This window comes from Heliangelus exortis, chromosome 1 (assembly GCF_036169615.1).
Source record: "Heliangelus exortis chromosome 1, bHelExo1.hap1, whole genome shotgun sequence".
In the NCBI taxonomy this organism is placed as follows: domain Eukaryota; kingdom Metazoa; phylum Chordata; class Aves; order Apodiformes; family Trochilidae; genus Heliangelus; species Heliangelus exortis.
Genome location: NC_092422.1, coordinates 13950287 through 13975797, shown reverse-complemented (window position 1 = coordinate 13975797; position 25511 = coordinate 13950287). Strand labels below are relative to the sequence as shown.

The following is a 25511-nucleotide window of genomic DNA, read 5'->3' as shown; positions in this document are numbered from 1 at the left end:
ATATTCCTAGCCCATGCTTGCTTTCTTTCCTGCTTTCTGCTGCATTCTCTCTTCTATCTGTTATAAAACTCTTGCATGATGCTTCTATCAGAAGGGTTATAGCTTTGAATGGCTTATTTCCTGTTACAGTGATTTTATACTGGTTACCTACTGCTATGGTATTCTCTTTCTTCAGTCCCTTGTGGATGCACTTTATAAGCATTAAAAGTTAATGTTACTTCTTCTGTTTTCCCCATGTTACACAAAAGAAACCCAGGTGCTGGGAAAAGAGCCTGGAAGCTGTGAAGTAGCTGATGGAAGTTTCACACCACATTATCTCTAAGTGCATCATAATCTGCAGCTTTAGCAGGCCAAGCCCAGCTGAGCTGTGTGGGTTGCTTGTCCATCCTCACCCACTCTAGAGCACAGTCAAGATGTTATAACTGTGGTCTGTTTGCTAGGTAAGTATAATTAGATAAAATATAGCTATAAAAATTCAGAATTTTATATTTAAAAAATAAAACCTTAAGAGTTTTGGCAAAATGTGCCAGCTTTGGTCCTGCCTTACCAAAAGACAGCAATTACACTCCTTGCCAAGCAAGAGCAGATAATGTGTTTTCAGAATGCAAGTCTCTCTGATCCTCCTTCTACAAATCCAGGGATTTTTCTGAATATACAGCTATCTCAGCCATGCATATGAGAACAGCTTTAGCTGAGAGATTCATTTGATAGTCTTGACCTGAAACTTCCTCCATCCATAATGGTGAAATTAAAGCTGAATTTTATTTTCTTTAGTACTGTTCAAAACTTGTTAGTGGCAGCAATGGAGCTTTGCCTAGTACAGATAAAGCAGGCAAGCCTCTCCTCACCCCATAAAGACATGTGATATTGGCTAGAAAATTGCTGGGAAAGATACACTCATATTCAAGTGAGTTGGCTTCCCAGTTCACTGAGGAAGTGAGAATAGCTTCCTACTCTCTGCAAGGATGCTTACATCACATCAGACATAAGCCAAATGAAGTCTCATAGAATCATAGAACAAAATCACAGAATCATTCAGGCAGGTAAAAACCATGTCCCTAAGAACCACATCTACATGTCATTTAACACATTCAGAAATGATGACTCAAATACTTCCCTGGGAATCCTGTTCCAATGCTTGACAACCCTTTCAGTTACTAGGCTTTTCCTAATCCCACCAAAACCTCCCATGGCACAACTTGAGGCCTTTTCCTCTTGTCCTACCTTGTCAAGATATTCTGAAGAAAACATGATGACATCAAGTGGGTTTTAAAGGGCCAGAGTGCTGGCTGTGCCTCAGGGGCTGTTTCACTCTTATCAGTTTCCCAGCCACCTGCACTCAACAGCACTTAGAATCATAGAATCATAGAATTAGCTGTGTTGGAAGGGACCTCAGAGATCATCAAGTCCAACCCTTGACCCACCGGTGCGGTTGCTAGACCATGGCACTGAGTGCCACATCCAGTCTCTTTTTAAATATCTCCAGGGACGGAGAATCTACCACCTCACCGGGCAGTCCATTCCATTGCCTGATCACCCTCTCCGTAAAGAAATTCTTTCTAATATCTAACCTAAATCTCCCCTGGCACAACTTAAGACTGTGTCCTCTTGTCTTGCTGAGAGTTGCCTGGGAAAAGAGACCAACTCCCACCTGGCTACAACCTCCTTTCAGGGAGTTGTAGAGAGCGATGAGGTCTCCCCTGAGCCTCCTCTTCTCCAGGCTGAACAGCCCCAGCTCCCTCAGCCTCTCCTCATAGGATCTGTGCTCGAGTCCCTTCACCAGCCTGGTTGCCCTCCTTTGGACCTGCTCCAGGACCTCGATATCCTTCCTAAACTGAGGGGCCCAGAACTGGACACAGTACTCGAGGTGTGGCCTCACCAGCGCTGAGTACAGGGGCAGAATCACTTCCTTGGACCTGCTGGCCACGTTGTTCCTGATACAGGCCAGGATGCCATTGGCCTTCTTGGCCACCTGGGCACACTGCTGGCTCATGTTCAGCTTCTTGCCAGTCCAGACTCCCAGGTCCGTTTCTGCCTGGCTGCTCTCAGCCACTCTGTGCCCAGCCTGTAGCGCTGCATGGGGTTGTTGTGGATTCACACCGGCATAAACTGAGCATGAGCAATCTGTGTCCCCAGCAGTGACAATTGCTTCTGAAGAAAACACGATGACATCAAGTGGGTTTTAAAGGGTCAGGGTGCTGGCTGTGCCTCAGGGGCTGTTTAACTCTTATCAGTTTCCCAGCCACCTGCACGCAATAGCACTTGCCTGGATTCACACGGGGATCAGCTGAGCATGAGCAATCTGTGTCCCCAGCAGCTGTCACACCCCCCTACTGTGGGATGCTCAGCCTGATGGACCAGACCTGAGCTGGTCTGAGGCAGCCCCTTCCCACATGGGTGTCAGAGCCTCAGTGCCTGCTGTTTCACCCTCTCACTCACTTTGTGACAACTGCTGGGGACACAGATATTGAGCAGGACTGGCCCCAAAACTGAGCCATGGGGAACACCACTGGTGACCAATGCTTGCAAGTTTGGCTTGCTGACAGCTATGGGGTATTTTATGATCTGCTGTGGTTTTTGATCAGGCAGCTATGGCCTGGGGTTTTTTTTTGATCCTGAAGACAGGTATGGGAAAGCAGGGTGGAGTTTCCCAGAAGCTAACTCCTCCTCACATGTTCTTGCAATTAATGTGACTGCCCTCAGTGGTGTAGGTCAGACATCCTGACTAAAAGTATAACTACATGAAATTTTTATTTCTTCTCAAGGAACTATGATAACAAAGCAAGTTCTTAGGGCTACTTCTCTACAGATCCTGGTGTCACCAAGACAGTGACGCATTTTCTCTTTTAAGATCCAATGCTATTGTCTGTATTAACTGCAGGAAAAGCCACCCTTGCTTGATAAGAATATTCATATAATTGCAATGCTCATTTTACACAGATTTGGGAAGCTGTCTTAGTTTACAATGAAACATCCATAACAGCAAAGACACACTAATGTCCTGCTGTGACTGAGACGGAGAGCACATCCCCAGGGCAGCACCTCTGGCTTCACTGTACACAAGCCATGAATTTGAACTTGTAAACTACATAAAGCCAGCTGTATTGAATTCATATAAAACATACTGGGCTTGCTTTTTTTTTTTTTTTTCCCTCCTTGATGTGGTATGGGTCAGTGCTCTGTCACTACTTACTGTAAGTCAAACTCCTTCCACCCTTTGCAGAGCAACAAATGACAACTCCCTCCAGAGAAGCCAGAGGAACAGTGGGCTGGGCAGGTCATGGGTCACCTCAGGCAGGATACTATGACAAATTAATTCTGTTTATTTGTAGAAAAAATCCACAAACCCTAGGCTAGTTTCCTTCTTAATTTCCATAGAAGTTTAAACTCAGTTATCTAAAAATGTAATTTTAATTACAGTAAAATTTTGGGACACAGAGCCCGGACTGAAGAGTGCTGTCCCTTAATGCGTAATCTTCTTTTGTTACACATTAATAAAAAGACTGAAGGATTTAAAAATGAAGAATTAAAATACACAAAAGCCTTTTGTTCCTTTCCTCTGATCAGCCATAATCACCTGGCAGTGACAATTGCTTCTGAAGAAAACATGATGACATCAAGTGGGTTTTAAAGGGCCAGGGTGCTGGCTGTGCCTCAGGGGCTGTTTCACTCTTATCAGTTTCCCAGCCACCTGCACGCAACAGCACTTGCCTGGATTCACACGGGGATCAGCTGAGCATGAGCAATCTGTGTCCCCAGCAGCTGTCACACCCCCCTACTGTGGGATGCTCAGTCTGATGGACCAGACCTGAGCTGGTCTGAGGCAGCCCCTTCCCACATGGGTGTCAGAGCCTCAGTGCCTGCTGTTTCACCCTCTCATTCACTTTACTCTTTAATATAGACAGAGATTTTGGTGCCTGGAAAAGAGTCTAAGCTGAATTTTGGCAGTGTTGAAATTGTGACGCAAAATTCCCTCTTCCCTCTCTTTGCCCTGAAAACTCTCCAACTCTGGTGGGTTGGCCTTAGCTGGCAGCCAGGTGCCCACTGAGCCATTCACTCACTCCCCCTCCTCAGCAGGACAGGGGCAGCAAATAAAATGGAAAAAGCTTGTGGATTGAGATAAGGAGATTGCTCACCAATGACCATTACAGGCAAAACAGACTCGACTTAGGGAAAATTAATTTAATTTACTGCCAGTTAATATAAGAGTAGGAGAATGAGAAAAAAGAACAAAACTAAAATCACCTTCCTCCCATTCCCTATTCTCCCAGGCTAAATTTCATTCCTTCATTCTCAAGTCCTCTACCCTCTCCCTGCCTCCCCCTAAATGGTTCAGGGTGATGGTGGATGGGGTCAGTTTTATCATCTCTGCTGTTTCTTCCTTCTCCTGCTCTTCCCTTACTCCAGTGTGGGGGCTCTCCCATGAGACAGAGTCTTCTAGGAACTATTCTTGTGTGTGTCCTTCCCACAGGCTCTGCAGTTCTTCATGAACTGCTCCAGCGTGGGTCTCTTCCACAGGGTGCAATCCTTAGGAACAGACTGCTCCAGTGGGGGTCCCCCAGGGGCTCACAAATACTGCTCCAGAGTAGAATCCTCCCTCCACAGGTCCACAGGTCATGCCAGGAGTCTGCTCCAGCATGGAGTCACAGCTTCCTTCAGGGCATGCCCACCTGCCCTGGTATGGGATCCTCCATGTTTTACAGGGTGGATATTTTCTCTACCATCAACCTCCATGAACTGCAGGGAGACAACCTGTGTCACCATGAGATGCAGGAACCTCCTGCTCCTCCTTCACTGACCTGGGTGTCTTCAGGGCTGTTTCACTTTTTCTCATTCCTCTCTCCCAGTCACTGTACATCATTCTTTACCTTTTCGTCTATCTCTTGTGACAGAGGCACCATCAACATCAATGATGGGCTCAGCTTTGGTCAGCAGCAGGTCTATTGGAGCCTGCTGGAACCAGTCTGATGTGGGGGAACTCCTGGGTTCTTCTCACAAAGGCCATCCCTCCAGTGCCTCCACTACCAAACCTTCCCACGTAAACCAAATACACTATCATCTGCCTACCTTCTGGTTTAAATGTCTTTTACACATCCTGGTTCTGACCTATAGCCTCCTCAGGAGGGTGAGAGCAAAGGAAAATTCATTTCTTGGAACAAAAAAACTGAGAAGGAGGGTAACAAGGACAAAGCTTCACTCAAATTATGCTTTGTCTGAGGCTGAGTTACTCCCTTACAAAAGGCAGGAGGTTGTATCTACAGGAAATGAAATGACATTTAGACATTAATTTTTTTAGAGGAACACCAAAGGTCTTTTAAAGTGTGTATATTACTGTATTTGTCATGCTTTTTACAAATTAGACACTGTCAAACTCCTGCTACAATCAATTGTAACCCTATCAAGTCTGTATCTAAATTATAAGTCTTGTACACTATCGAAAGGTACTCATTTGTCAAATATTGTTTGCTTGGAAGCAGTTCTAATAGTGTGGTAAATTGTATATAGTTTAGAGAAGAGACTCTGAGAGACAGAAAAAAAAAGAAAAGCAGACAGGCTGGAAAGGTGAATATTAGATCATAAAACAGAAATAAAACCAGAAAAGGGTGAGAGGATGCTCCCATGCTCTGTGGATTTCCTTGAGACAGTGATGGAAGAATTTTATATTGTTTTCATGAGGCAAATATTTTGATGGCAAATTTACTGCCTTTAATTAGTACATTCATCATAATAGAGTAAAGAGAACAGCAGTTATATGTGATTGTATTTCTTCTTGTAGTTTTGTGGAAAAATCTGAAATAAAAGCATCATAGATGGAGTCAGGAGAACTATTAAAAGACAAGCAACAATAAGAATGTCTTTTATAACTAAGGATGACAGACTGTGGAGGGGAAACAGCTCTCAGGTGTCTGTAATGTGAGGAGCAACATTTGAGCTGCTCAGCTGAATGCTTCCTGTGGCAGACAGAAACCACTGGACATTTGAAAGCCACAGCTAACCCAGGCAATTTTAGGAATCTAGCTACAGGCAGTGAAGCCCAGTCTTATCCTTCCATTTCAAAGAAATTGAGTGAAAAGTAGTTACCCATGTATGCTTTGATTAAGCAACTACTCAGGGTGGTCAGCAGCTCCATGAATAACTGCTCTAAAGTTTGGGAGACTTCTTTGGGACTCACTCTTCACCACCAGAGTGCAAGTGGCCCTTTTTTGGTTGTGCAGATTTTTCATGGTTGTCTTGCATTTTGATAGAGCCAAAGTCAGAATCCACCACATTGGAAAACTCAGCATAGTTTGCATAAAACCCTGGTGGCAATTCCCTAATTCTTCTGGGATTGTTTTGCTGCAAGTCAGTTTACAATGAAGGCTGTTACCTCCCTGGTGCTTCAGACCTCTTTAATTTTTTGGTAGAAACAGGATTTTGCAAATCAGGCCGAATGTGAAATTTTGGTCAAAGTTATTTATTCTACAGTGCTTTTTTCAAAGACCTATGCAAGTCCATGAAGCTCAGCACAGGCAAAGGCACAAGGAGGTAAAGGCTTATTGGTTTTACCCATACTTTTCAAACCCTGGTCTCTGTTATCAACAAAGCCCAACCTCACCACACTGTCCCAGCAGGTACAGACATATGCAGATCAGGATGAGTCAGGAAAAGCTGCAAACACTGTCTGTCCCTTCACTGGGTTACTGGGGTTGCTTTTAGTGTGGGCAGACCAAGGCCACCACTCCTCCCATGCTGTCACACCTGCTCTGCCTGCACCCGCAACAACAGGACAGGATCAGTCTCAGATGGGATTCTGCTGCTTACCACGGAGATCTGCTGCAGGATTACAGTCTGAGATTAACTCTGTCCTAGTACTAAGTTCCAGGTTTCCTTCATGAAGGGATATGGTTTTGACAAGGCAAGATTTAGACAAGGTTTTAGATTAACTCAGTTCTTCCAAGAGAGTGTTGAGCCAGACATACAAATAGATGGGGTCAGCCAGCTCCAAAAAGTGGTTATGCCACTGCTCCAACCAGCGAGGTTTGGATCCACGCTGCAGTGAAATGCTGACTGACCTCCTGCCCTCTTCCCCTCCCCATGCCCTGCACATTTGCTTCTGGAGGCAGGAAAAGACTGTGTGCATCTAAAGGTTACATCTTATTACTTCAATTTGAATTGAATAAAGCAAATTATTATATGGAAAATTTTGAGAGATCCACATGTGTCTGTTAGCTGGAGGAAAGAGAGACTCCTGATCACAGACCAAAGGAGCAGACAAATTAAAAAATGGAGGATGTCAGAACTAACACAAGCAGGTAACATTTACAGGATGCCATTTCCCTTGTAGCTTGTTGCTCAAGATCATTATTGTAAAAACCTATCCCTATATTTACATCTTTTTCCCACACTACATCTCAATCATCAAATTGTTGTAAATGCAAAGACATTACACACAAATTAAAAAGAAAAAAACCCAGACAGACCTTATAAGGTGGTAAATCCCCAAGCTGAGATATGTTATATTTGATTGCTTAATTATTAGTAACTTAGATGTGTTAGTTCTTGTCACATTGTGTTGAACCATAACATTTAATCCTTCCCATGGGCCTTTCCTCCCCTAAAGCAGTGGAATGTGAGGTAAATCTCTCTGGGAAATAGTTCAGCACACCTTAATCCAGACAAACAGGATGGGAAAACTGGATTGCCTCTCTCCAGGGATGAGCTGACACAGTGCCAGGGGGATCCGGCAAGACCTCGATGCCCAGGAAGGGATGACTGGAGGTTTTTCCCCACACACACCCTCCCTGCAAAAAGGAATATGTAGCCCTGGTTTTCAAGTGTCAAGGGATTCCTCTGAAGAAAGTCCCCTTGGGGGTAAAAATGATGGAAATGGTGTGCAGTAGCCATGGAGATTTGCCTCTCTCTCCTGCCCAGGCCCTGGCCAAGAAGAATAGCCCATAGCAACCATGAGAGGACTTCAACTCTGTGTTGCTCAGAGGTCATTTTGAATCCAAAAGAAGCGTGCTATGCACTGCTGAGACAAGAAGGAGGATGAAGGTTGATTTTGTGGAAAAATACCAGGAAGGTTCAGAAGCAGACTTTGCTTTGTGGGATTAGCCTCAAGAAAGTGCAATGCAGAAAAATATTTTATGCTGCAGAAATATTTCCCATGTTTGAATTTTATTTTTTCCTAGTCAAATTGAATAACCCACATAGCTGCTCATCTCTCCACATGCAGAGTGGGATGGGTGAGAGAATAAGAAGTGCAAAAGAGAGAAAAAAAATGGATTGGGATACAGACAGTTTAGAAAGTGAAAGAAAGGGGCGGGGGGTGGGGAGGGTGAACGTGGTGCAAATGCTCACCACCTCCCTCAAGCAAACTGATGTCTTGTCAGTGTCCAGGCAATGACCACCTCGGATGACAATTCTCACTCCACTATCTTTTTCTGCTAGCCCAATTTTATTGCTGAGTTTGACATTATATCGTCTGGAATCCTTCCTTGGATAATGTGGCTCAGCTGTCCCAGCTGTGTCTCCTCCCAGCCTCTTCCACCCACGTTGAGGGAGAGTATGAAACGCTGAAACCTTAGAATCATAGAATCATAGAATCATAGAATCATAGAATTGGCTGGGTTGGAAGGGACCTCAGAGATCATCAAGTCCAACCCTTGATCCACTACCACTGCAGTTACCAGACCATGGCACTGAGTGCCACATCCAGTCTCTTTTTAAATGTCTCCAGGGATGGAGAATCCACCACCTCCCGGGGCAGCCCATTCCAATGCTTAATCACCCTCTCAGTAAAGAAATTCTTTCTAATGTCCAACTTAAACCTCCCCTGGCACAACTTGAGACCATGCCCTCTTGTCTTGCTGAGAGTTGCCTGGGAAAAGAGACCAACTCCCCCCTGGCTACGCCCTCCTTTCAGGGAGTTGTAGAGAGTGATGAGGTCTCCCCTGAGCCTCCTCTTCTCCAGGCTGAACAGCCCCAGCTCCCTCAGCCTCTCCTCATAGGATCTGTGCTCGAGTCCCTTCACCAGCCTGGTTGCCCTCCTTTGGACCTGCTCCAGGACCAAAATATCCTTCCTGAACTGAGGGGCCCAGAACCAGAAACCCGTCCCTGGACCTGCTGGCCACGCTGTTCCTGATACAGGCCAGGGTGCCATTGGCCTTCTTGGCTACCTGGGCACACTGCTGGCTCATGTTCAGCTTCCTGTCAATCCAGACTCCCAGGTCCCTTTCTGCCTGGCTGCTCTCAGCCACTCTGTGCCCAGCCTGGAGCTCCCCATGGGGTTGTTGTGGCCAAAGTGCAGGACCCGGCACTTGGCCGTGTTGAACCTCATCCCATTGGAATCAGCCCAACTCTCCAGTCTGTCCAGGTCCCTCTGCAGAGCCCTCCTGCCTTCCAGCTGATCCACACTCCCCCCCCAGCTTGGTGTCATCTGCAAATTTGCTGATGGTGGACTCAATCACTCATGTCCAAAGGAGGCTCAGGTCTTAGTTTATATATATATATACGTGTGTGTGTGTATGTCTGTGTGTGTATGTGTGTATGTATTTTTCTCTAGACTACAAAAGCTCTGATCCTCATCAGCAAGTTCCACATAGAACATAGCTTCATGAAGCATCCTTGTTCACAGCAGAGTTACCCCACAGTGTGAACATTTCAGTGACAATACTGTGTCTTCTTATAGAATTTTACATCATGGAGAGCTTTTATTTTCACTGTGTGGATACAGCAAATTCCATTAATAAATATCATTAAACAGTATAAATAGGAATAAACCCCAAGCTCACTGAGGCCCCTGCCCCACACCACTGGACAAGGTGAGCCCGAGGGGATCAGTGCTGTGTTGGACATGTTGGGGCGTGTTCTGTCCTTCTTGAACTTTCTTGGCACAACCCATGCTCTCTGCAGGCTGAATGTAAATTATATTACTATGATTTGGTTTGAGCAGGAAATTATTTTTCCTGACTCACAAGAGTTTTTTTTCTTTCAAGATCAAAACTAAAAGATAAAGTCTTTAAAATCACACAACTAAATCTAAAAATCATCGTCCGCTTCCATTTGGTATTGATCTTGTTAGAATTAGATTGATTCCTGCTGATTTTGAGACCAGAGAAATGAAAATTCATTTCACGGAAAGTTTTATGTTTCAGTTCAAACCCAATATTCATCAAAACCCTCTTTCTTTCTTGGATTTAAAAAAAAAAAAAAAAAAAGTAAGCTGACAAATTTCCAGCACAAAATAAAAATGGAATATGGTGCCTGTCATCTCAGAAAACTCTTGTGTTTAAACTCTCCTTTTTGTTTTTGCCCATGGCCCAGTTAAAGACATATGTGGGTTGCTCAACAGTCTGTCAAATGGAATGGGGCTCTGGAGGATTTCAAATTCCTCTTGTGTACATGGGGAAATAATCAGTGCCATACGCTGGAGTCATGCATGGAGTTCAGAGGGGTTTAAACACATCCTCATCTCCTGTCACCCAGACACTGAGCCAGATCTGACTTGACTGCCATAGTCAGACATGAAGTCAGCTGTTGAAGAAAAACATTAATCTGCTCCTAACAATACAGCATATTTTATTCAAGCTCTAGAAGTTGGGCATTGGTAGACTTCCTGTAAGGCTACCAAAATCTACAGAAAGGATGATGTGTATATGGGCTGTTTTCAGTAGCAGGTGGAAGCATCATTCCTTCAGACTTTACTGTGTACTGTAGTCCTCCCCTTCATAATTCATCAGCTTTGGTATAGACCATCTCTCTCTGAACTCTCTGAAGTCTTATCGCATCAGAAATGCATTGGACTTCAGCCAGTAACCCACAAATTCTTCCATGCATGTTCAGCTATATCCATACGAGCTGTCCTCTTGTGAGAAGTAACAGTCTTTTCCCACTTATGGGCCCTTCCTTTTGAATGAGAGGTAATACAGTCACAAAACTGAACAGACTGAAAAAAAAAAAACAAAATCACAAGCCAGCCTGTGAACTGGTGTTTCCAGTCCTCAAAATCTGTAACTTTCAGTGGGGTTTGGTGAAGTCTGCCTGTAACCAGTGTTGGTCCCCAGGGACCAGGAAGGTTGTGGCTGTCCTGCTCAGCTGTGGTTTCCTCTGCTTCATGGGCCTCTGTCAAGTTGCACTGGTTCAGACGGAGGCAGAAGATAGCTCCAAATTTCTTAGGGTAAGTTCCTTTCTATTTTTCCTGAGAGTTTTCACCCATTCTTAAAAATTATGTTTTTTACTTAGTTCTCCAGTGTAAAGAGTCTCTCCTGAAAGGTCATCTTCAATCAAGGGGACAAAGGCTTCCCAGGATGTCCTATTTCTAGAGGGCACATTTAACAAACTCTTCCAATCTCCATGAAGACAACCAAAACATCTTTAACTTCACTGAACTGGATTTCTTGCCACATAGGATGGGTACTCACAAGAGAATTTGAACCAGAAAAAATTACTGAGATAGTGTTGCATGCTTCCGAGGAAATGCCAGTCATTTCAGTGAGAGGGCACTCCCAACCATCCCTCTCATTTCATCTCATCTCTTTATCAATACTGGCAGGCTGCCAGACCCAAGGGCTGTTGCAAAATGCTTCTGTGTATAACAGACTTAGGGGAAGAGCAGCAAGACATTATTGCACAGTAACTGTACTGATGAAGTTACAGAAAGTTAAATTCCCCGTGACCCTGTGGTTTCAGTACTGGAATAATATGAAAAGAGAGAGCCAAAACTGGCTGCTAGCTGTGACATGACATCAACAGGGAAGTCAAAGGAAGGGTTTGTTTAATATGCTTTCATTTACTTCTCTGAATAGTGATTAACACCACCCAAAAGTGAGTCACATAACTAATTGGGGCTTGGAGCTATCAGGATCTATATAAGCATTTTTGCTGTGCACTTGGGAGACAGAAGGTCAAACACTTTCTGCTGGAGCAAAGCTCCTTGGTAAGCTGGGCACCATGCAATCCTTCTTACTTTGTGCTGCTCTTCTCCTAGCTGAAAGTCTTGCTTTTCCTGTACAACATAAACGAGAAGCATTGAGTACCATGGACTTGAAGGATGTGCAGGTATGTTGCCACAGGGACAAAGTAGCTGCATTATGAATAACCTGATTTTTTTATTCAGCTTCTTCATTCCTTCCTATATGTTTACATTATCTTTCTTTAGTACATCACAACCAATTTTGCAGAGTTGACATAAAACAATTTAAACTTGCTGGCTTGCTAAGAAACCCTAAATCTAACTTACAAAAGACACCAAATATCAACTGGTAAACAGCAGGGATCATGTGATTTTTAAAATGTCTCAACAAAATTATGTATATTATATTGGAAGGCTGCAGATTTTAATGCTCAGTAAGCTATGTTTACTTAGAAGTATTGCTTGCTTCCAATGTTTAGCTGCTGTTGCAATTATTTTTATATATGCCTGTCTATACTACACGGAGAACAGCATTTGGTAAACTGAAATGGAAAGAAAAAATACATGTACCACTAGTTGTGGATGCAGGACAACTAAACAATCAAATGAAGACTGCAATTACCAAAACATCACAGACATATGTATTAATTGTTATTTTGCTTTTCTTCTTCAAGGCATATCTTGATGCATTCTTTCCATTTTATGCAAAAACAAAAAGCCTGAGTTTAGAAGAGAGGATTAAAGAAATGCAGAGTTTTTTCCATTTGACCATAACTGGAAAATTAGATGAAGAAACAGAAGCAATACTGAGACAGCCTAGATGTGGAATTCCTGATACAGGAGACAACAGATTATATTCTACAAACCCATGGGGAAAGACACGTTTGACTTACAAGTTGGTGACATTTCAAGTTTTACAGGGAAATGGGTTGCTTTGTATTTAGCTATGTGGGTTTCCTTAACACCCTAAATAACATTAATCTGTTTCCTTTTGCAACCAGGATTGGCAGTTATACAACTGATCTACCCAGATCGAAAGTGGATTATGCCATTAGTAGGGCTTTAATGGTATGGAGTGATGTGACTCCTCTGCAGTTCCAGAGAGTGCTCAATGGACATGCAGACATTGTGATTGAGTTTGCACGCCGTGGTGAGCAAATCTGTCATTTTTAAAATGCAGTGGTCCATATTTTATTCAAAGCAGGTATTTTTATAGACACAACTTTATGAAAGAACAAAGAGGTTGTAAGAATTCTGATGTCAGCATAAATTTTATCTTCTCTTTATCGTGCCACCAAATTTATGTATTCAGTGATATTCCTGTGAAACATTAGAAAGTCCTTTCAGAGTCACAGGAGGGAGAATTCAACTCTGAAATGAGACACCTACATTTAGATGTTCGAGACTGTTTGCCTTGACAAATAGTACAAATTAGTGGGAATAGATCTGTAGAGGAAAACAGCTGGTTTTGAAGATTCAGCCTCCACAGGCTGGATTCATGGAGTTCAGGAAGGCTTACGTTGGTCCAGATCTAGTCTGGTTCCCTGGACTGAGAAATCTTTGGCAGCTGGAATGCATTAGATTTGGCCACACAGGTTGATTTTCCTTTAGAAGGAATCCTATTGATGTACTCTAAGATTCCACCAAGGTTCAAGCCAAATGTGGATGACCAGTAGAGTCTCTTCAGAAGCTCACTTGTGATCCAGTGCAGTACATTAATGTAGACTTGTGCCTAAAACCTAAACTGGCTCCACTTAGCCAAACTAAAGCTTGATTACTTTAAGATTAGCTAACTTCTCTAAATCCATTGACAATATTTACTGGATCTCCATTGCCTGTAAGTGAAGATCAGACACCTGGCTAACAAGCAGATGACTGCATATAAACACTAACATGTCCCAAGCAAATGCTTTTCTAATGGAAATCATATTATGATTCCATGAAAAGTTGACTAAAGTGCTGGTCAAACTGAGAAAGGATCCTGCAAGCTGGAATGAGTTTTAATCCTTCTCACACACTAGGACTAGTTCTCTTTTGCTGTGTTAGTTCTGCCCCAAGGTCCATCCACATGGTCTGGGGAAAGGACACAGCATGTCATTTGGGTCCCTAAATACTCCTCAATCAGTCCAGAGGCTCCCTAAGGGGCAGGGGGGAAATTTCAGCTTCAAGACCATCTTGTCAGCTCTTACACTTGAGGTAGGAAACTGAAGCATTTACTGTGCACTGTCATAGAAGTAGGTAATAGACCATTCCCCAAGGCTGGGACAAATGAACTCAGCTCTTCAGGAATATGTTTATCTTCTTGAAATCATCGCCTTTCACTAAAATCATTACAAGTGAGAAGGTCACAACTAATGTTGCCCAGCACTTTCCAACATTGGAAACATTCAGGTGTTTATAATGTTGTCAAGCGTTATCTATTTATTTTTAAATAATCCCTGATTGCTTCCTCAGAAGCAGATTTATGACAAAGGCTCAGAAACAATTTTCAGCTCTTTCTGAAACATGCAGCAGCCTGAATTATCCAACATAAACTTTTGAGCTAAAGTAATTTAGAGAAGTGTTTGGAAAGTGTTCCCAAAGTCTTAGTCCTCATTTTTACAACCCTGGCACTGTAATAGAAGCTTTATTAAGGACTGCCAATGAACAAAACTAGCACAAACAAGCAACATGCTTCATTTTTTTTAATTTAAACTTACAGCTGGTGTAATCTGATTTCTATTTCTTTTCAAATGCAGAGCATGGTGATAGATATCCTTTTGATGGAAGAGGTAGAATACTAGCTCATGCCTTCTCACCTGGAGAAGGGATTGGTGGAGATGCTCATTTTGATGATGATGAAAGGTGGTCAGAGTCCAGTAAAGGTAAAACCTACATTGTGTTTATGAAGGGGAAATGAAAACTTGTATGTATTAGAAGAACACAGTCATAAGAGATGCTTGCCATACCTCTTCACGCTTTAGTACCATTTCAGTATCAACATTTCTGCTCTTTTCAACCACCTTTCTAAGTACTTGTGCTTCCTTATCATCAGCAGCTACATAATGCCTGTTCTGTCCATATTTTAAAGCACTTTCCACAAGCTAAACAAACCCTATGAGCCTCTGCATAAATTATGAAGAAAGTAATAAAGTTGACTAAAAATAGAGCTGGAAAGAGACTCAGGGTCTCTGGGTGCATATGCAAGGGATCAGTAATATTTTTATTAAAATATAGTTACATAAGAAAGTTTAGTAATAACTGATCAAAATGCTGAGGTTTCACTGCCAGAGGATGAAAGTTATTAATTCTCCTGCTACTTTGATTCTTTGTATGTGAAAAAGAAATACCTCTAACATACTTTAATATGCCTCTGTGCTGCAGAATTGAGTTTGTTCCTTGTTGCTGCTCATGAATTTGGCCATTCCTTGGGACTTGGTCATTCAAATGTCCGTGGAGCTCTGATGTACCCTGCCTACACACCCATGAACACAGCAACCTTCAGACTTCCAGAGGACGATAAGCGAAGGATTCAGAAGTTATACGGTAAATTCAGTATGAGATTTGATTCTCAAGAGAAAACCTACAGGGGTACAGGTTTCACTGCTTTCCCTGATTGCCAGGGCCTCATCAAATTACCAAAAATAGAGAGGAGGAACAAACTTGGGGAAAACATTTCTGTATACTCCATCCACTGTGCTCTTTCTCTAGCGTGTTCCCACCATACAGCTACAGACACCAAACAAATCCTGGGGACCTTGCTCTGTGAATGAGCTGTTCAGTGAGGGCAGCTGCTGGCAGGGAAGTGAGAGGTACTCTGCCACTTACCAAGGCAATAGGACACTTCAGTGAAAGCATGAAATGCTCACTAGTAAGGGTGGAGCATAAGCAGAATTCACCCCAAGGGGTAGACTTTGCCAGGCTTGCTTTTCTTTGAGTACCACCTTCCCCAAAGCATGCTGGAAGAACACTACCAATAAAAAATAGTTGTCTGCATTGTCCATTCCCAGTAAAGACTCTATATCTTGCATTTCTTTCCCACAGGGAAAAAGTGATCAAACTCTTGAAGAAGTTTGTTTAAAAAGAACAAAGAATTCACAACAGATTTTTTGGTGTTCCGAAACAACGTTTATACTCCAGCTAATTAAAGTGGTAAACTCCTGGACTGTGCTTTCTCTTCCTGAATTTTACATTGATTTATGAGCACTTTGTACAAATTCATTTAAAAATTAAAAAAAACCTCTTGTATACTCTGTTGACTAATGTGGTTTTTTTTCTTTTGGCACTTCACTAGAGGATTAAATAACTCTTGCATGTGGGATACACAGACAGATAAATATCCTTTTGAACAGAGGCATAGGCACCTAAGGAGCCTCTGTGCATTTACTACCAGAGTTACAAACTCTGTTCCTGGCTTGTTTTCAGTAGCCCTGCGTGTCCTGGCCCTTCATAATACCTCCTGTTTCCTCCTCAGATTCAGAGTGTGTTACACATACCTCTCCCACTTAGAGAAGAAGGTCTGCACTGTGTTTCCATCGGCATGAAGTGGGACATTTTCTCAAAGGAAATAGCTTTTCAACTTTGTGTCCTCCCTGGCTTGTCAGAAAAGCAAGTTTAAGAAGTAGTGGACTAGGATTCCCATTATCCATGGGGATATTCAAACACCTCTCAGGTATTTTAAAACAATAATAATAATTTTTTCTTAAATAATTTTTTTTAAATACACACAAAAAAACCCCAAACGAGCCAAACCCCCAGGACTTCTCTCTCCTTTAAAACACTCGTGCTGACAGATATTATTCTAAGGGCACAGGTGTCCTAAGGTACAAGAGAAACAGAGACTCCCAGAATAAAGAGTCAGATCTGAGCCTACATTGCAGATTATGAACAATGGGTCTGGGGAGCTCCGTGGCCTGTGCAGATGCTCGACTCACTTGGGTTGACATGAAGGGGTCCTGGAAATATGTGATGTTGGCAGAAACTACCCTGTTCTCTTGGCCAAAGCCCCCAGAGACAGCATAGCACAAAACAGAGACACCACACTCTTTATTGAGCTCAAGTTATTCTCTAGAGCTTCTTCAGGAGAAAACAGGCACAGAAGACAGACATCATTAGAGGAAAGTTTGTGTCAGAAGAACCCTTCCCAAGGATGCATGGGACACTCCATTCACCGTGCTGGAGAAGGCACTGGAGTGACAGATGAGGACAAATAGTTGACTGAAAGTAGAAGATCTGTTTTCTAGTGGACAATTAATTTCTGTATGCACTGAGATGAATGTGATAAAATTCCAGAGATGGATCTCTGTGATGGCTTTCCTGACAATGGGACACATCTGGAGACAGCTTCCAGAGAGCAAACTGCCTGTCCTGCAGTGGGCCAACGGAAGGTGGTAATGAGGCATCCCTGTATCCTGAAGGAGGCATCTCAGGGAGGCAGCAGCACTCAGCCAGCACCTCCATGGTGTGTGAAATACAATTGGAGCCAGGATTTTCATCCTCAGGTAGGGCAGAGGTCCCATCGATGTCCTGACAGCACTATCTTACCTCCTGATGAGCTCCTGCTGTGCTTCCATTCATCAAAGGGCCTGTTCCTTGGGATGCCACGGGATCATCCCACTCACTGCATGTGAACCACGCAGCATCTGCCTCCATCTAGTGGTGCAGCTCGGCAAACTTCACTGGCTTCACACCCTCTGCTTAAGTCCATTTCTCCTCTGCCAAGCCCACAGCAGCTCCCATACACCCCATCCTTAGGGGAAAGTAGAGCAAACTTAGCATGGCTGCAGCTGTCTTTTCCTTCATCACTTCTTTCTACTGCATTCTGTGTGAGCTTTCTCATGCTCTCTCTACTACATATCTGAGGACATCTAGGGCATTCTTTCACTGAAATTGCACCTTCTCCATCCTCCTCCATACAGAAGAAGAGATGGATAATCACACAGTATTTTCTTTCTGTAGGGCTTTGAATTTGTGTTTGCTTGTACTGCTGTGTTGTTGGGTTTTTGAAACTGAAATATATTTAAATGCAGCTTTGCTGTTCAAGATTGCATCCTTTGACCACCCACACAAAAAGGATAAGCTTTTAAAAGCTTTTTTAAAATGTCAAGGTTCCTACCCTAGAAGAGTTCTTAATGGGACTTAGTTACTCAGGTATCCTGAGTTTACTCCATCAAAACCATAATGACATTCTGAGGGCAAAGTCAATACCCATGTGGTAGAATTGAACATAAGAGGTGCAAAGACCTCTTAAATATTGCTTTTAATTCACACTGCCCAACTGATTCCATGTCATCTGCTGTCTAATAAAAGTGTAAGACTAAATGAATATGTCTGGAGAATTTTAATTGTAGGTTTCATTGTTTTTTTCTTTCTTTTTAGGAATGCTTTTAAATATAATTGCCTCATAAATTTATTGGTAAATATAGATTCAGGGACAGATTAGATTTGATTATTATAAACTGAAACATTACCACAGGTTAGTTATTTTATTCCTCTGGATAAAAGTGCAGTGCTATGCTCTTTTTTTCCATAATTTAGATTTAAATATTTATAGTTTTGAAACAGTTAATGTATCCAAAGACACAAAGAGACGCGATACAGTTTGTCAGAAACCACCAGAAATACTGCAGGAAGAGTCCTTGTCTCTTCTCATCTGCCTTTGCCAAATACAGCAGAAACAGCAGAATAATCAAAGCACTGGCTAATTCCAGTTTAACTCCAAGCTTCACCATTTCAAGGGGAGTGAGGGGGACTTATCAATACCCCTTTTCTAGTTTTAAGTCATTGCTTTTTCCTTTCACTTTAATCTCTTTATATTTCATGTTTCCTTCTTTTTAGATAATTTTAAGTATTTTTTTCTAATTATTGTGTCTGCACTGTCTCCTGATTTCCTTGGTGGCTGTCACAGTGTTTGGCTATATTGGGGTAATGAACATTTGAACACAACTTCAGTCCTTTCTTTCAGTCTAGGACTTCTATCCAATGAAGGAGACCAATCTTTAATCTAGAGCTCGTCTGTGAAATGCACATTATGTCCTTGGGGTTAGTTTCCTCTGGAAACTGAAACATTTCACTATCCAAAGAAATCCAAGAAGAAGGTTATACCAGGCACAGAGATACCTCCATTTATCTTTTAATTCATCCACTTCACCAACAGCCTACCAAAAAGGGAAACAACAGAAAAAAATTAAAGACAGTGTATTAGAAATTAAGTGAGATGGTCATTTTGACATTGTGAGACTGGATGCAGAGGTAAAAAAAATCTTAAGGTAAAAAAATACATCTTTGCTCCAATTTCTCAGCTACAGGAAAATGGTCTTCCAGCACATCAAGTTACACTAAGGCCAGCTTTGAAGTTTATTTGGAAGTTTGCAACTCTTCATTTGCCATATCCCCATGTCTGAGATCAAAGAAATAAAAAGCAGAGGTCATGCTTGAGAGTAGAAAGACACTGGCATAGGTGGCCCAGGAAGGTTCTGGAAGGTTGTGCTGTCTCTTTTTCTTTTTGCTTTCTATTAGATACATCCTTAAATCTAACTGGCTTTTCCAAGCTCTGCAATCTGCCCAAGTTCTCTCCCTTGCACTACTTTTACAAGGTTATTTTGTCAACCCTATCTTCATCTGGCTATTTAATAACTGCCTATCTTACAGCTTCTGAATAATTCTCCATTTTCCATCTCATTTATATACAGCTCCATCCAAGACCCTCTTCCTTTCCTTGATGAATAGTAAAAATATATATCTGCCTTTACTGGCTGCTCTTCCTGAAAGAAACAAGGGCACTGCCTTCAGGCACCCTGCTGCCTGGGATACAGTCAGATCCAGGGAAAACCCTGCCAGCAGGCAGCTCAGCTCCCACCCCAGCCCTCTGCTGGAACTTGGCTTCACACAAAGGCTCCCGTTGTTTCAGCTTTTAATTTTATAGTGCAGCTTAATTGCTTTATACTCCAGCTGAGGGCCAGCAACACCTGGTATTAACAGGGCAGTAAGATCTCTGGAGAATAAATTCAGTGCCATCAGCAGCAATTCCAGCCTTCACAGTGTATATTCAAGTTGATACAGGTAAAAAGCTCACAGATATGTATGATGGGAAAGAGCTTCAGATGATGAGCTTCAGAAGTATGAAGTAAGGCCTGTCACAGTACTGTCCTCTTAACTTTTCCTTGATTGTGTTAACTGGAAATTTCATTCCATTTGGTGATGTATTTTTTATTTATGTTCTTACAAGATTCTATGTTCAACAAAACCCACCTCAGACAGGCTTTTCTTAATGCTATCATAATTATGTTTTCAGCTTCAGCAGTGTCAGCCTGAAATAGCTCCATCAACATCAATGGAATTTACCTGGATTCATCTATCAGAGTAAAAATGTTAGCAAAGGTCTAGAGAAAATATCTGTTTTGATTATTGTTACAGCAGGAACAAGACACAAGCCAGAGAACTGCAGATATTCACTGCTTGTTGGAAAAGACTGAGGAAAATTACTGGGGAGTGGAAATTGTTACTGTTTTCTGTCAGCCCTAAAAAAAATGTTCATAGGCAATAAAACAAGACACACAGAGAGAAGCACCAGGTTGCTCAGCAGTACAGGAAAATATGAAAGCCCATCCCCATCAGAAAAACAGCAAACACTAGAGGTCTCCTGCTTGGCAAGGGATTTGGTAGAGCTGTAGTGTTGTATTCATTATTTCTCATAACTCAGTGCTCACCCTTCCTCAGCCTTTCCACATCCTATGGTGCTCAGCACCAGAGGGGAGTGTTACAGTGAGCACCACTGTCCAGAGTCTTTCCCAGTCCTTCCCAGGAGTTCCTGAGGTTGGTGGTGGTGGTTTCTGTCCATTCACTCGGGAGTTCAGCTTTTGTTGTGCTAAACAAAGCAAATTATAAGATTATAAATATTCCAGTTTTCTACTCGGTTCCCCAAGACCTTTCCCATTCATCAACTTCCTTTTCAACTTGCAAGCTCCAGAAACTGATGTGTTACACAAATAAATTACAGTATCAAATAAATGGTGGGAAAAAAAACCCAAAACAACAAACCACAGCCCCATCAACCCTTCCTGCTCCTGTCTCAGACATCTTTATACATTTACATAAGGATTGTAGTAAATGTTTTAGTTACTGCCTAAACTGGAAGATGATGTGCAACTAATTATCTACCAAGACTTCTAAGTCCTTTTCAGAACTCCAGTCCCCACTATCTAGGAACAACATCCTGTGGGAAAGGCCCTGGCAGGGTTGAAGGGATCTGTGGCATTACATTCAGCTTTCTCTAGATGGAGCTTTGCACTCATAGCAGAGGTATCCAGGAGCAACATGAGGTGATGCTGGAAAAACAGTTCACATTCAGCACCAAGGTACCCATTTTAGGCATGAATTACAGAATTCAGTACATTTCTAAAAGCACTTGCCCATTGCATTAACTGCTGTTTGTGGGGGGGAAAAAAAAAAAAAAAAAAAAAAAAAAAAAGTCAGAAATAAAATTCAAATCTCTGATGTTAAGTATCTTTTTGATTACAGGACAGTGCCATGGTGACATTCCTGATTATCATGGAATGGCTTGGGTTGGGAGGTACCTAAAAGATCATCAAGATCCAACCCCCCTACATAGGCAGGGACACCTCCCGTGAGACCTGGCTGCGTAAGGTCTCATCCAGCCTGAACTTAAACACTTCCAGGGATGAGGTATCAAATAATCACTCAGAGTTCAAGCATTTCTCTGAAATCAATGGTTATCCAATAAAGAAACATTTTATTCTTTATGAAAATGAGCTTTGCAAAAGATCAAGTGCAAAGTTCTTGGGTTTTTGTGATTGGATGTGGGATCAGGAAGAGCCTGACAGTGCAGGTGTAGTAGTCTCACATTCTCTATAAAAATTTGCAATAATGAGCATTTATGGAGTAAACTGGAAATAATTCACAACTGAGGCTGGGATCTACCAGTGCTTGGTAACGTAAGTACTGGTAAAATAGTAACATGTCCCTTTTGAAGTGATAGAAGCAACTCTGCAGTCTCACCAGAACCTTTTCCACAGAACTATTGATGTCCAAAAATGGTGACAGAAACTGCTGGAATCCTGTGGGGATGAAAAGTAAGAGTAGAGAGGGAGATCAGGAATCTTCCTACTATCAGTACAGACAGAATAACCTGGATTTATTATAAGAACTCCAATAAAAGGAAGCCTGGAATAACTCAAAATAGTCATCCCCTTGGATGAGAAGTGCTCCAGCCAAGGAGAGGCACACTGCCACCAGGGACTGAACATAAGGTAATGTGAACCATGAAGCAGCAACAAAATACATCACCACAGGAAACCTTTTACCACATCCTGAAGCTAATGAATGCCAGTAATACAAAATCTCTTTCATCTTCTTACACAAAGAAGCTCAGAAATCTTGGTCCTGCTGTCTCATGTGGGAAATCTACAACCAGACCAAGAAAAGAAAATAAGCTGCTGCTGAAAACGTATATTCCAAGTTTTCTCATTATAGTCATAGCCTTTATGATCAGCAGAGCCTTTCTTTCTCATGGTGGTCATAACAACTCGTAACAGCTAAAGATGAAAGGGAAAATTATTGCAAAATAACATTAAGAGACCACCTAGTGCTACCTTAATGCTCCCAATATTGTTCTTTTTTTTTTTTTTTAATATTTGGGGAAACTTACAATATGAACTTACATTGCTTAAGACTATTTACAGTGGAAAAGTACATAAGAATGGTGCTTTTGCTGTTAATTGTGCTTAACAGATATATTTTTGCATCAAACTTCCTTTTATATTTTATATTGGTCCAAAATATGAATGGAAAGAGTGATAGAGGAGGTGGGAAAGATTCATAATGTGATGAAGAAATGGTGTAACCTTTTCTTCCTAATAATTTTATTCATTCCTACCTCTAGTGTCAGAAATAGGGAAGACGACTAATAGTTTGCATAAGAAGATAAAAGCTTTTATTGCTGGGAATGAGAAGTTAGGTAGCAATTTGAGCAGAAGTCAAAATACTGGGACAGCACTAATTTTAGCACAATACCCTTATAGATGTGCCTTAGCTTTGCAAATAAGACCCAACCATTTGGTGTTCTCCCTGAGATAATTTTCCAAACCCTTAGATGATTATTCTGTCCTGATGTAAAAAGCTGCAATTTTTATTTAGCAGTGAGTAGAGGATCTTATGGCAAAAAGGAAGATACCAGTTTCATGAAAAGCCAAAATGATCAAAGAAATTTCTGTTACTCATGTTTGCTGTGGCTACAAAGCAGAATGCTGGTATCACATCAGGCTGTAATACCTTTCCCACACATTGTAATTCACATTCAAGATGATGACTAAATATTGGTCAGTACTTTCCACTGAGCTGCTTGTTCTTCAGTACAATGTAAACAGCACAAAAACACAGAGACACTTTGGATGCAGGATGCTTTGCACACACTGTTTATATGCTGAGGAATGTGACCTCCTATTTATATATGTCTCTGCCTACTGTGCAGATATTTGCTGCTTGCTAGGTCACTTCAATAATTTTTCCATGTTCTCTCATACAACTTTTAGGCATTATAAAAGCCTGCACAAATTCTGTCCCCATTACATTTCCCATCTTCATATAATGTGTTTCAAAAAAAAACATTCTGCAGTGCTTAGGGAACCAGAAGAGTTACCACTTAAAGCACTAATCCTAAGCTTCACATGCTGTCTTCCTGAGATTTCTATTGCCCTGCTATCTCTTTAATTTGTATTGTAAATCTTTCAATTCACTGTTTTCATTATATTTATGTAGTATATCAAATGATTTGCCCTCAGTTCTGTGTGCTTGCCTTCTTTGTTATTAAAGAAGAGACAGCTGTCTAAAATATTCTCCCCTCTCTCCCAAATTAACTGTATGCTAGAATTTGAGAACACTTACATAAGTGGTAAGCAGATTTCTGCTTCTATCTCAGTAAATGCTCCAAACTGTAGGTATCTTAATCAAAGTTCTCATGGGTAACAATCACTAGAAATCTAGATGACAGCCAAGAAGATGTCCTAGGCAGTACCTTGGCACCAGTTTATTTAACACCCTAAAAAAATTACCTAGCAAAAATCCCAGTGTGAATATCCTGGAAGTCTAGATTAGACCAAACAAACTATTTCAAATAGGATCCTGAGTATTTTGCCCATCTGACATTCCTCCAGGCAGCCTGGAGGCAGCTGCACTTCACTTGTAAAATGTTGTCACTATTTTTCTTTAAATAAAATATATTGCATTGCAATCTACTTATTGCTTCTGAGAATACCACTGTTCTTTTAAACCTTCATATTTTCATATTTTATCAAGAAAAATATCCATAAAAGTAAATAGCAGTTTTATAAATCAAACCTTAAGTGCCCAAATGCATTTTTATTTCTAGCAGTAATTTACAGAGTTGAAGCAGAAACTTTATTGTAGCCCATTTTCAAAATGCCTATGCTTAAAGTAAGGAGGGTATTTTTATTTCTGACAGTTTGTGCTGTCAGAGAGGTGCAAACAGTGAACATGACGTTATTCCCTGGGGATACTTTGCTTAAAGGTGATGTCTGTAAAACACATTAATTTAATGTATCATATATTTAATGTATCATTATAAATTATGGACCTGTAAATCTTTCCCAACATGAATGTACATTCAGAAGGTGATGCACACTCAGGTACAGCCACTGATGCTTCAAGTTGTATCTTCTTCAGCATGGACTTACCCTTGGTCCACAATCCCTTCAGAGGTGTAGCCATGGCCACAGTTCCTTCAGGGTTTAACTGTTTTTTACTCATCCACATGTCACAACCCCTTCAAATCAAGTTCACACTGGAGTTCCAGCCTGTCCAGTTCAGCGGCACAGGAACAGCAGTGATGCCCTTGCCATCAGCCAGTCTGGGCATGTGGTCATTGCTGTCATCAGAATGTTTTCAGACACAGCAGAATAAGATGATAAGCACTACAGCCATATAGCAAGTGGAAAAAGTTAAAAGTAACCACTAACAAGCACTGGACTCTAGTACACAGTAAGGCAAGCAACCCCATAGCAAGTACAGGAGCCTGTCAATTCATAGCTAAGCAGCAAAAATAGCTGTTAAATCAGTCTAGCACATTACAGTCAAATCTGTCATCAATTCAAACTCTTCAAGTCCAACATTGGACATGAAAAAGGGACTGTCATGGTTTAACCCTGTATTTCCAGGAATTTGTGTCAGCAAACAACTTATATGAAAAAAAAAAAAAAAATCATGAGAAGATGGATGTATAGGTGACTACAGTAAGAAGTCCAGATATCTGAAACAGCTTTCTCAAAGTACCAAGGGTTACTGAGCGAAAAATGGTTTCTGTATCAGTTTTTGCCTTATCAATTTCTGCAGCACATTTTTCAGTTCAGGATCAGAGTCTGATACTATTTTCCCCTCATTTATGAGAATGTGATTTTCAGACACATTGAGACAGTGTTATAGCATTGGCCCATGAGTGCAAATATCGTGGTGCTCACATTGAGCAGTATAGCAAAACCTCACATGAGTTTGCAGCTCACAAACTGCTAATTACCCAGAAGGTGGCCCAATTTGTCAAACAAAAGTACCTGGTTGAATTAAATACAGTATAAATATTTCATCTTACTATTAAGGTAGATCTTAGCAA

The 25511-nt window shown here is 41.6% G+C and overlaps 1 protein-coding gene and 2 long non-coding RNA genes across 4 annotated transcripts in view; 1 reads left to right on the top strand and 2 right to left on the bottom strand.

The window, feature by feature from the left end:
• The window catches only part of LOC139791924 (uncharacterized), a 51237-nt gene that overhangs the window by 21345 nt on the left and 4381 nt on the right, over nt 1-25511 (bottom strand). The window contains exons 2-3 of one of the 2 annotated variants that reach the window (XR_011724086.1): nt 6596-7781; nt 5744-5790 (exon numbers count right to left, since the gene is read on the bottom strand). This is a non-coding gene — a long non-coding RNA (uncharacterized lncRNA). Of the gene's footprint in view, nt 1-5743; nt 5791-6595; nt 7782-25511 lie in introns of those variants that run through there. The other variant, XR_011724087.1, reaches the window with a different exon arrangement.
• On the top strand, nt 11818-16116 carry MMP7 (matrix metallopeptidase 7). The gene is made up of 6 exons (XM_071734412.1): nt 11818-12039; nt 12568-12788; nt 12895-13043; nt 14632-14757; nt 15257-15418; nt 15917-16116. The coding sequence occupies exons 1-6, from the start codon at nt 11932-11934 to the stop codon at nt 15925-15927; spliced, it is 777 nt and encodes a 258-aa protein (XP_071590513.1). The 5' UTR covers nt 11818-11931; the 3' UTR covers nt 15928-16116.
• On the bottom strand, nt 19368-22451 carry LOC139791932 (uncharacterized). Its single transcript, XR_011724088.1, has 2 exons — nt 21890-22451; nt 19368-20738 (listed from the first exon to the last, which is right to left on the bottom strand). It is a non-coding gene; the product is annotated as an uncharacterized lncRNA (long non-coding RNA).